The sequence below is a fragment of the Pelodiscus sinensis genome, chromosome 24, assembly GCF_052426305.1.
Source record: "Pelodiscus sinensis isolate ZL-2025 chromosome 24, ASM5242630v1, whole genome shotgun sequence".
Taxonomy (NCBI): Eukaryota; Metazoa; Chordata; order Testudines; family Trionychidae; genus Pelodiscus; species Pelodiscus sinensis.
Genome location: NC_143075.1, coordinates 19,076,365 through 19,088,644, shown reverse-complemented (window position 1 = coordinate 19,088,644; position 12,280 = coordinate 19,076,365). Strand labels below are relative to the sequence as shown.

Below are 12,280 nucleotides of genomic sequence, written 5' to 3'. Positions count from 1 at the left end.
TCGAAATAACATGCTATTTCGAGCCATCCCTTATCTCTTGTGCAACAAGGATTATGGGGATGGTGAAATAGCGCGCTCATTACTTTGAAAAATATTTTGAAATAATGGGCGGCTTATGTAAATACGGGGTAGCTATTTCGGGATACCTCTGGTATCCCGAAATAGCTGTGCAGTGTAGACGTACCCATGCAGAATAAAAACAAGTATCAAAGCCTTGATTTTTTTCATGAAACAGAACTCTCGTTTTCCAGCCAACCCTATGTGTTGCCTTTCTTAGGGGAAAAGAGGGAAATTTACAAGATTCATACAGTTGTACAATCTACAAAGCATTGATCCGCTTCTCGCGGAGCTAAAGACTGGCCTCTAATACAGAAGCATTGGAGTTAGGGCTTCTTTCACTATAGGGACTATCTCTATACCAAGACAAGGTACTGGGTTAATTCTGCCTCATGGTGTAGCTCTGGATGGCAGTTTGAAAGTAAGCAGCCGTGTTGCGTTCTGGATGGAAAAATATCACATAACACTTGGGACCAAAGTAACCCATGGAGATCCCAAACAAATTGATTAGCATACCCACCGCATCAAAGATGGTCACCAGCACCCCTCTGTACAGGGACATGACCAGGAGAAGGGAAAGCCAGGTGATGGAATAGCAGGCCATGCACAGTGTGATGTACTTGGCTTCATTGTAGTTCTTGGGAAGCTCCTTCCCCATATAGGCAAAATAGAAGCACAGAATAGAGAGAAACATATCTAGCATGCTGTTAATTAGCAAGGCCAACTTGTAGCTCTTGTTGCACTCCAGCACTACTATCCAGGGGTCTTCCTCCAGGTATAACTGAACCGGAGCAGGAGGGTGGATGATCATGTTGGCCACCATGATGGAGACTTTCAGAGCTAAGATTGCAGCTATAAAAGTGTACTGCCCATTGTACTTTATCCAGTAGTTGTAGACTTTGGGCAGCCGGGCAGCCATCTTGAAAATGCTGATGATCTGGAAGGACCTGACCGTGATGCAGGAGATGCACACGGTGAAGCAGAAGCTGAACACAGTTTGCCGGCACACGCACTTGAACTCCGTCGGGATTCCAAAGAACATGGGGACGCTGACAAAACCGACGATCAGAGACCCCACCATGAGGAAGCACATGTTGCCTCCTGCCGACTTCACCACAGGGGTGTGCGAATGAACGGCAAAGGTCACCAGGATTACGAGAGTAGCTATGAAGCCAAGCACTGAAAATAGCATCAGCATCACGGTGGTGCCTTCCTTCCATTCCAGATATTTCACCAGCCTCGGGTTGCACTCTTCACTGTTGGTCTTGGACCACTGATCAGTTGGACAAGGCTGGCAGTTATATGGATCTGCAAAACAAAATGTGGTGTTTCTGAAAGGCCTTAGGCAAGGACGGTCTGTTCTGCAAATAGTCACGATGTTTAGCAAGAGCAGAACAGATGGGCGTGATGCTAAAGGTTTTCTACTCTACTAGCTCAGGCTGCTGTTTGTCAGCTCTCACCGGCTAAGCAGAGTCAGACCTGGTCAGTTCTGGATTGGGAGTCGTCCATGAGAAACCCAAAGCAGTAGTCATTGTACAGAAACTAAAACTCTTCTTCCTGATTAATATGTGAGCCAGTGCCCTAAGTTTGGTACACTGGGCAGTAGGCGGGGAAGTCTTTAACATGAGAGGAAAAGCTACTTACCATCCCTAGTGAGCCTGTGGGTTTGGTTTGGGGTTTTTTTGCAAACATAGGGTTTTAACCCTGGGGTATGCCTAGACTGCATCCCTCTGTCGGCAGAGGGATGCAGATTAGGCAGACTGAGATTGCAAATGAAGCGGGGATTTAAATATCCCACGCCTAATTTGCATAAAAATGACCGCCGCGTTTTGCCAACTCAGCGCTTTGTCAGCAAAAAGCGGCAGTCTAGAGGGGGATCTGTTGAGAAAGAAAGCCTTTTTCGACAGATCCCTTATCCCTCCTGCAAGGAGGTTTACAGCATCTGTCGAAAAAGGCTTTATTTCTCAACAGATCCCCCTCTAGACTGCTGCTTTTTGCCAACAAAGTGCTGAGTCTGCAAAACGCGGTGGCCATTTTTATGCAAATTAGGCAGGTGATATTTAAATCCCTGCCTCATTTGCAACGTCGACCTGCCTAATCTGCATCCCTCTGCTGACAGACCTCTCGTGTCTTGGATAAATTTCATTCATGAGAGAGGCTATATCTACACTGCAGGCTTTTTGCGCAAAAACAACTGTTCTTACGCAAAAACTTGCAGAGCGTCTACACTGCACACATGTTCTTAGGTCTTCTTGCGCCTAATTGTATTCTGCACCCCAAAATTCCCCCTGTATCAAGTCATTGTGCCTTTTCCCTTCCTGCTGGAGTTGTTGTGCATTGTTACCCTACTGTTTTCCACCTTAGAACTGACTGCACTTCTGGGCCAGGTATCCCCAGGGTATATAGGTGTGGTTTATATCTGAAATTTGCATAGCATCTTCTAACCTGAATGAACCCAATAAGCTTGACAAACTAAGGCCTTCTATTTGAGGATCTCACAGACCACTGCAAACACTAGGTTAAGCTTCACGACTCCCTGATAAGGCAAGGCGGTCTGAAATCCATTTTACAACCAGGGAAGCTGAGCCATAGTTCGGCCCGGTAACAGTCAAATGGCGAATCACTGTGAAAAGTGATAATGGAAGAGTCAGGTCAGCATCATCCCCTTTTCTGGTGGCCACCAGCCCACCTTGCCATGCACCGAGAATTTGAATGAGCAGGAGAAAGCATGGCCTTGAGGATCTTCCCGATCTCAGCCAAGACTGGGGCCCATTGTGCCAGCTGGTGTGAGAGGCAGTGCCTGCCCAAGTGTTTACAAGCCCAATGAAGAAGACAAAGGAAGGATTTATTTGCCCCCATTTTATGGACGTGGCACTGAGGGCTAGCGAGAACTAAGTCATTTGCACAAGGACACACAGGAAATGTGGCTGGGGCAGGAACTGAAACCGCCTCTTTGGGGTAACAGGTATTCCTTGTCTACATTCCAAGGTCATCTAGTCTTACCTCCTGCATTACCCAGGCAAGAGAGTCTCACGCACTTGCCTGTACTAAAGCCCATTAGCTTGACGCCACCTTCTGCTGGGAACAAGCACCAAGGATGATGTGAAAACAAAGGGTGTGCAGGCGTGTATGTTGCAGGTGCCTTACCGCTCTCGTTGAGGAAAGTCCCTGCTTTGCAATCGATACACTCAAAACAGCAGCTGCTCCCACCTCTGGGCTTCCTCCGCTGCCCAAAAGCACACGCCTGGGAACAGACTGAAATCGGGACCTGGGTAAAAGGGAATTAGAGGAAAACAATGATGACCTTATAGCAACCTCCAGGTGAGCCAGAAGGATTGTAAATGCTCCATAACAGTTACGATCCAATTCAGCCATGCCAGAGACAGACAAAGGGATACAGAGCTAGGATAATGCCAACCACTTAATAAGCTTTACCTTTAAATAGGGTCAGAGTGGTGGTGGAGTTAGTCTGTAACTGGAAAAACTTAAAAAACAACTAATATTCTAGCAGCACCTTTGGGGTACGTCTAGACTACATGCCTCTGTCGCCAGAGGCATGTAGATTAGGCTACAAGACATAGTAAAATGAAGCGACGATTTAAATAATCGCAGCTTCATTTAAATTTACATGGCTGCCGCGCTGAGCTGACAAACAGCTGATCAGCTGTTTGTCGGCTCAGCGCAATAGTCTGGACGCGCGGGTGGCGGCAGCAAAGGTATTTGTTGACCACCCAGGTAAACCTCATCCCAGGAGGCTTACCTGGGTGGTCGACAAATACCTTTGATGTCGACACCCGCGTGTCCAGACTATCGCGCTGAGCCGACACACAGCTGATCAGCTGTTTGTCAGCTCAGCGCGGCAGCCATGTAAATTTAAATGAAGCTGCGATTATTTAAATCACCGCTTCATTTTACTATGTCTGGTAGCCTAATCTATATGCCTCTGGCGACAGAGGCATGTAGTCTAGACGTACCCTTAGAGACTAATGAAACATGTAGATGGCATCATGAGCTTTCATGGGCACAGCCCACTTCTTCAGATGAATGGAATTATTAAAGGTCTAGTTTCTAAATAAATAGGGGATGGGGTGTTATAGGAATCAAAATTTCAGGCCAATTTCACAAGCCAACTCCACAGGGAAGCCTTAGAACTTGTGTTTGATTCCTATCACAGAGGTATGAATAAACTTGTAAATGAAGCTAAATTCTAAGGCTTCCCTGTGGAGTTGGCGTGTGAAATTGGCCTGAAATTTTGATTCCTATAACACCCCATCCCCTATTTATTTAGAAACTGGACCTTTACTAACTCCATTCATCTGAAGAAGTGGGCTGTGCCCATGAAAGCTCATGATGCCATCTACATGTTTCATTAGTCTCTAAGGTGCTGCTAGAATATTAGTTGTTTTTTGAGTTTTTCCTTTAAGTTGGGGACAGGTTAGACTGTGCCCCTCTTGGTAAACTTGCTGGGAAGGTTATAACTGGTATGTATATCTGATGGCTGAATCCCATGTTCCAATGGCAAAAAGACAAGCATTGATTTCTTGGGGTGGCCATAAGCAAAGCATTCCTGAGAACAATCCAGCCACTGCTTGACCTTTAAGCAGAGAAGAGGGATGGGCATAGCACTTATCCGGGAGTACCCGAACCAACCACTGGGTGTCCCTGTCGAGCCAGACAAAGAGCTGGAGGAACATTCTTCTGGCTGTAGGCAATTTCGAATTTTAAAGCAATTTTGAATTTTCAAGCTTTGTTACTGTGTGCACGAGTCTTGCACCGGCAGCCCATGCTGACCCCTTTTCTTGTCACTGTTCATTTTGTTGCCCAAGAGAGAGGATTTACATGCACCAGTCCCATGTATGTGGCACAATAATCCCTCACTCCAATCTAGCACTTCGCATTAGCTGCATTCAAGGCACATGATAAAAGATGTACGTATCATTCTCTGTTTTACAGATGGGGAAACTGAGGCACAAAGAGGGGCCTAGCTCTAAGCCCTCCTCCCCTGGATTTTGCTCTTGTAGTTCCACGATTTGCCATAGTTTCATGAGGTGGGTGATAATGGGTGGAGGGAACTTGCCGTGTTGTTTGGGGTGTGCCAGGAGATGTTCGACGTAACGAACTGCATCTGCCGGTTCTTTGTGCTGTAAGAGGCAATTTTCTTAAAAGGGGAGTTGGGTTGGTCCCATTGCCACTGGATGATCTCGAAGCCGTTTGGAGTGTCGCCTTTCTCGCCAAAGTTGATCCTCTTCTCCAGCAGAGAGAAGTTCACGCGACTCACCTCTGGGGCTAGCTGCAAATGGAGAAAGGGGAGATGAGCAACGCATATGCACTGCTAGGCGATGAAGTTATTAGATTGGTGGCACTTTCTGAAAGTGCAGTTTTGCCTAAAGAGCAGTCGTGAGCGTTTCTACTCAGTCATCCCGGGTCAATAGTCTCAGTTGACAGAGCCAGCATGGCAAACTCGCCCTTGGATCTAAAAGTCAAACTGGGCTCCTCTGGCTTACGTATCCTCCCCAAAATCCTACAACTCGATCAATCAGGCCGATGCATGAGTTGGAAGAGAGGCCAGCTCACTCCCCAGGTAAGAGACCTAAGAACCCCAAGATTTTATGTTCACACCTCTGTGTCTTGCACCCTGTTGATCACAATGGGTCAGACAGAGTAAGGGCAACGCAGGGGCACCATTTCCAATTTTGATAAGGGAAGGCTGACCTGTGCATGTCATGATGGGAAGGGAAGAAAAGGGAGAGCATGGGGGGGAGCAGACTGAGGACAGCAGCTTTAGCAATGTTACTGAGTATGCTCAATACAAGCCAAGCAGCAAATGGAGGGGGACCAACTCCATCCATCCTCACACACACACACACACACATACACACCACCTCTTTCCAGAGGCTATTATGGCACTGAAAAAACTCTAGATTTGTTTTGCGGGGGAAGTGGGGGCCGATAACTTAGCAATTAGCTGGCAGGAGCACTGTATCTAATTCCTATATAAAATAAAGAAAATTAAATAACTGACATCTTGTGGCAAGTCACTTAAGAGACACTGGTTAGCCTTACAATTTTAATGTAAATTCTTACTTTCTTACTAACTCTATGAAGAGAGAAACAGAGCCCAGGAATCCTGACAGTCTCACAGTGTCTGTCTGTCTGTCTATCTCAGCTCTGGAAAGGGAATGGAGTCTCTCAGGTTACAGCAGGGGGCAGCTACATCTAAGTTCTATACAGGAACATCAGAATGGCCATAATGGGTCAGACCAATGGTCTAGCCCAGTATCTTCCAACCATTGCCAATGCCAGATGCTTCAGAAGGCATGAACAGAGGAGGCAATTATCAGATGATCCATCCCCACATCCCTGCTTCTGGCAAACGGAAGTCAAGGACCATCCCTGCCCATTCTGGCTAGTAGCCATTCATGGACATATCTTCCTTGAACTTATTCTGTTCTTATGGAAACCCATTTATAGTTTGTTTGGCAGGCAGCTGGTAGAAAGGCTCAAAGACACTGTGTTTCTTGGACAGCCACACAGCTCTGGGGCAAGCTCTTCTGCACTCTAGACTAGGACTATTCTGCTAGGAACTGGGTTGGGTCATCTGACTTCTCTGATGCAAATCACCAAGCAGCCATGAGAAACTAACAAACACCTTCCTGTTCCTAGCCGCATGGGCTGAAGGTGAAAGACTCTACAGCACTTTTCCTATGCCCCAAGCTCCCCTGCCCCCACACCCCTAAAACATGGCTTGGATTTCTCAGTGCAAGCATGTGGCCAACCTGCCAGGGGTAAACTGGCCGCTTGTGACATCCGGTGGCGTTGCAGCCCAGCAGTCTGTGTAAAGCGTGAGCCACAATGTAGACGGAAGAGTAGACATTGAAGTCTATTCGCTCGCCTTGGGCTCTCAGACTCTGGTCTGCAGCTCGGGCAGCTCTGATGCACTGGTCACACTCCTGGTTGCACGTGTTTTGGTCCCCCGGCTGCCAATTGGTTCCTTTTGCCTGGCCGACCCTGAAGTCGCCGAAGCCAGGGATGGAGAATTCTTTTGCAGCCACCCCCAGGATGGTGCCCACCCTCCTGATGTCAGTGATGTTGTGCAGGGTAGGCTCAATGGCCCAGGCTTCACTGGCGATCCACACCAAGTCTGAGGCATTCTGGCGGATGGCTTCTTGGAAGAAGAACGGCAGCGTCATCTCCAAGGACAGGACGATGACCACGTTGGCCGTGCTGGCAATGACGTTGCGGACAATGGCCTGGATCTTCACTTCCAAGTCTTGCGGGAGCAGCTGGCTGCTGCGGGGCACGGGGATGATGTCCTGCAAGGCCACGCAGATCCCCCTGGCCCGGGCCCTCAGGAGCTTCAGGTTCTGCCGCCCGTAATCATCGTCGCTGTACAGAACGTTAATCCAGTTCCACTTGAACTTCCTCAGCAGGAGCAGCATGGCCACGATCTGCTGCTCCATGCCGGAGGTGGCGCGGAAGACTGCGGGGAAGGTTTCATGGCTGTTCAGAGTGTCCGTGGTGGCTGTGTAAGAGATCTGGGGGCAGGGAAGAACAGGGAAGGGAATCTGTTAGACATGACTTGCACCCTGTACAACAGCTTTGGCTTTGTTTGAGTTGTAGAGGGTGTATTGACTTAGGGCAAGGGTGGGGGAACCTCAGGCCCAGGGGCCTGATGTGGCCCCTGGCTTGCCTGAATCTGGCCCCTGAGACTCAGGACTCCCCCCAGCATTAGGGAGCCTGTGCTTGCACTCCAGCCCCCCTGCCGCCCTACCACAGGGTTGGAGCTCACAAAATCTACTAGCCTAGGCCCCTCTATGCTCTGGTGTGCGAAGGGAATGTGAGGAGTGTCTTTCTCCTTCTCAGCTGAGGGGGGCAGGTCAGTGAGGGGTTTTTTTGGTTTTGTTTTTTGCTTCTCACTTGTGTGCAGCCCCCGACTGATTTTTCTGTGGGTCAGTGGCCCAAAAATGGTTCTCCGCCCCTTAGGGACTGGCTTTCTCTGAATTGTCACCTTAATGCTGTTCCACTGCGCAAATTAGGGGCTGGTCTACACAGGGCTGGCCTCACCAAGAAGCGAACTGAGATGGCCGCCTCAGGTGCCAGACTGAGGGGGCTCCACTAGGACCCAGAGTGTAGAAATTGTGTCTGCTGCTGGTGAATACGTAGTCTCTCTGCTCTAGATTCACAGAGATGGTGAAGTGCTGTGCTGGAGGAAGAAGGGAAGAATTGAGACTTTTCAAAGTTTTGGAGCATGGGGGCATCATTTGAGCTCCCCACCTCAGGTACCAAAATGTTGTGGGCCGGCCCTGGGTCTACGCTACAGAACTGGAGGATGTCCCAGTTCCAGAAAGTTAAGGAGTTGCCCAAGCGAGGAGACCAGCCAGTTGTGTCTTGGGCACGCCTCACTGGGAGGTTTGAGCATGCTGAAGCCACTGGGGGCTGCTGCTCTCCCTTCCAATCAACGCCCAGGGAAAATGTTCAGGCAGTCGTTAGGGGGCAAGCCTTGGAAGGTTTGTCCTGCCCTAGTATGGGCACCTACGTACCTGTGGCACGAGAAAGAGGCTCAATATGTGGGCCACTGTGACAGCTGCCTGTGAGGAGTCTGGGCCGATGACAGCCAGCACCCGTGGGAGATAGTGAGTGTAGTTACTGTGCAGCGGCACCACAGCGTGCTGGTTGGAGAGGAAATACAAGATGGGGTGAATGGAGTTGGTGAAGTAACAGACGTCGACCATCTCGTAGCCTAGGGAGACACCAGGCAGCAGGGTACTGGAATTGTTGATCTGTTCCACTGCGAACCTCATGGCCCGGAGGTAGCTGTAGCCTGAGATCTTCAGTTTGTACCTAGGAGGGGTGTAAAACAATGAGCGGTGGGTGCAAGAGCATATCCGAGGAGAGACCACGTCTGGCTCTGGGGTTCTGCAGAGCTTCAAAGAGGGCCAAAATACCCTCTCCCCCCTTAGGGTAGTCTTAAGTCCCTGGGCCCAACTCTGTACGTGCTGAGCATGAGGAACTCTCTCTCGCTTCAGGACTGGGGCCCAAATTCTTCCCTGAATATGGCGCTCCTGGAAGACCAGGGAGTCCGTTGGAGCCAGGAGCATAATGGGCCCAGATTACGGGAAGCAACATGGTGTTTAGTCTCAGTCCAGTGCTCTGTCCAAAAGGGACATGGATCCCATTCCCCTCTCTGGGCCTCGTTTTCCATTTGTCACACGGGGATAGGGATCGTTACATCCTTTCCTAAATGCTGTGGGATCTACTGATGAAAAGTTCTATATGAGAGAGAGGGGGTTTGAACCACAACCCTTCAGCATAGGCCTCTACCGGTGGAACTCCGGGAGTAACGTCCTCCGTTAGTATAGTAGCCTGCTATCCGAAAGTGGGGAGAGACGACACGTTCTGCTAGTTTCTTATGATTGCTACAGGATTTCCACAGTGTTTTCCTCCACCAACTGGGCCAAGATTAGCGTCTGGTTAAGATCACGGGAGCCAGGACTTCTGGGGGAGCCAAGCTGCTGACTTTGCAAATGTATGACTTTGAGTGCTTAGCCGCTCTGGGCTTCATTCCCAGGATGGGTCGGAATGGTGTCCCTAGCCTCTGTTTCTCTGGAAGTGGGTGACAGGGGAGGGATCACGTGAGGATTCCCTGTTGTGATCCCTCCCTCTGGGGCTTCTGGCATTGGCCACTGTCAGGAGACAGGATACTGGGCTAGATGGACCATTGGTCCGACCCAGGATGGCCGTTGTTCTGTTCTGTTCTGTTCTTATGTTATTCATTTAAACTATCAAACAGCGGATCACTTTTTGTGTCATTTGAAGCATTTGCTGTGCCCTGGAGATATTTTAATACTGATTGGGTCACTTTCAAATGTGGGTGGTTCATTTTGGGCACTTGATGGCCTCCTCAGCTGATAGGCTTTTATGAGAACTCAGTCCATCCCAGCTGTGGGAGCTCACCACTTCTGACAAAGGGGCTGCTAGTTTAGGTGCCTGCTGTCCAGAACCGAGGCGTGAAAGTTAAATGGTTTGTCCCCGGTCGCACACAGAAGAGACGAGTGAGGGGGGATTTGATAGCAGCCTTCGACTTCCTGAAGGGAGGTTCCAGAGGAGATGGGGAGAGGCTGTTCACAGTGGTGACGGATGGCAGAACGAGGAGCAATGGTCTCAAGTTGCAGTGGGGGAGGTCTGGGTTGGATATTAGGAAAAACTCTTTCCCTAGGAGGGTGGTGAAGCCCTGGGTGGGTTCCCTAGGGAGGGGGTGGAATCTCCATCCCTAGAGGTTTTTAAGTCCCAGCTTGACAAAGCCCTGGCTGGGATGGTTTAGTTGGGGTTGGTCCTGCTTTGAGTAGGGAGTTGGACTCAATGACCTCCTGAGGTCTCTTCCCACCCTAGGGCTGTGTCTAGACTGGCAAGCTTTTCTGCAAAAGCAGCTGCTTTTGCGGAAAAACTTGCCAGCTGTCTACACTGGCCACTTGAATTTCCGCAAGAACACTGACGATCTCATGTAAGAAATCAGTGCTTCTTGTGGAAATACTGTGCTGCTCCTGCTTTTGCCAATCTAGACGCTCTTTTCTGCAAATGCTTTTAACGGAAAACTTTTCAGTTAAAAGCATTTGCGGAAAATCGTTCCAGTCTAGACGTAGCCTAGGAGTCTAAGTCTGTGGCCAAGGGAGGAACAGAACCCAGGTTTACAACACCCAGAAAGATGCCTCAGCCCCAAACTCCTTCCTTCCTCCCCCTTCCCCAGGAACAAACCCATGAGCCTCAAAATTATTTCATAAACCCCCAGCCCCGGCAACGCCTGTTTCCAACTTACGCTTGACACGTGGGCACCACCGAGTGGCTGAGATGGGGGCTGCTCATAGTTTCAGCATGTAGCGAGAAAAGCCCCCCGAGCAGGTAATCCCCAGGCAGATGGAAATCAGAATACTGCGTCTCTGAGCCCACCATAGCCAGCATGACACTAATGCACACAGCTGACGCCAGGGTGCTCCTCATGGCTCCACGGTGCCTTTCGAAGTAGCTGCTAGCGAGCACCCGGGGGTGGTTTCTTGCCCAGGCTCAGCCAGTGCTGGGACTGCCAATCAGGTGCCTATGTTCACAAATTTCACCTGACTTATTTCCATACATGTCAAGGGCTGGGCCAGATGGATTTGTGTGTGTTTACATTTTGCATGGACTGTTGCATTGCCATGGGCAGGGCTATGCATTGGATGGGACACGCCTGGTCTGGAAAAGGAAATGCTTTTTAAGAGACGGCGGGCATGAGGCTGGTGTTTGATGAAAGATGGCTCTGCCTGTGCGTTGGGCCGGCGCTCAGCAGAAATCAATCAGGCTCCTATCCATGGGGAGGCAACAGGGCCTCGTTGCTAGGGTTACTGGCCTGGAGAGCTGGATTCTGGTCTTCCTTTAGCCACTGGCCTGCTGCAGGATTCTGGCCAAGCTGAGACTTCCAGTGGGCAAGGGTAGGCTGGGATTGACAAATTGGAAGACGCTGGTGTGTCTAGTCATTTCCCCGTCTCTGTGCAGTCAGTTTCCTCTGGTTCCAAGAACTACGTATATAATTTACAGTAGAAAAGCACAGTTCCAAAGCCCCTGGGAGCCCCAGGAGCAGGCGTGGGACCCAACGATTTATTTGTTTAGGGCAGGGATGGGGAACCTCAGGCCTGGGGGCCGGATGTGGCCCCCAGCTTGCCTGGATCCGGCCACAAGGCTCAGGGCTCCCCCCAACATTGGGGAGCCTGTGCTGCCCCACTCCAGCCTCTCTACTGCCCCGCTGCAGGGCTGGAGCACCCAAAAGTTTGGGCCCCCTTAGGCTCTGCTGTGAGAGGCAAATGTGGGGAGTGTCCGTCTCCTTCTCAGTCGGGGGCCACATCAGTGAGGGGGAGTTGGGTTTATTTTCTTTGTCTGGTTTTGCTTCTCACTTGTGTGCAGGCCCCGACTGATTTTATTGTGGGTCAGTGGGCCTTGACCCTAAAAAGATTCCCACCCCTGGCTTAGGGTTTATGTTTTCAGTAGTGACCAGAGATTTTCTCACAGCTAGGGTATGTCTAGACTACATGGCTCCATCGACGGAGCCATGTAGATGAGTTTACTAGACGTAGGAAAAATGAAGCGGCCACTTCATTTAGATCAAAATGGCCACCGCGCTGTGCTGATCAGCTGTTTGGCGGCACAGCGGGGCAGTCTGGATGCGCCACGGTCAACAAGGGAAGCCTTTTTCAAC

The 12,280-nt window shown here is 50.0% G+C and overlaps 1 protein-coding gene across 1 annotated transcript; it reads right to left on the bottom strand.

Annotated features, from left to right (window-relative positions):
• Positions 1–436: 436 nt before the first annotated feature.
• TAS1R2 (taste 1 receptor member 2) lies at positions 437–11,052 on the bottom strand. The gene is made up of 7 exons (XM_006115098.3): positions 10,871–11,052; positions 8,598–8,898; positions 6,834–7,592; positions 5,135–5,347; positions 3,205–3,325; positions 1,518–1,520; positions 437–1,365 (listed from the first exon to the last, which is right to left on the bottom strand). The coding sequence occupies exons 1-7, from the start codon at positions 11,050–11,052 to the stop codon at positions 437–439; spliced, it is 2,508 nt and encodes an 835-aa protein (XP_006115160.3).
• Positions 11,053–12,280: the final 1,228 nt, after the last annotated feature.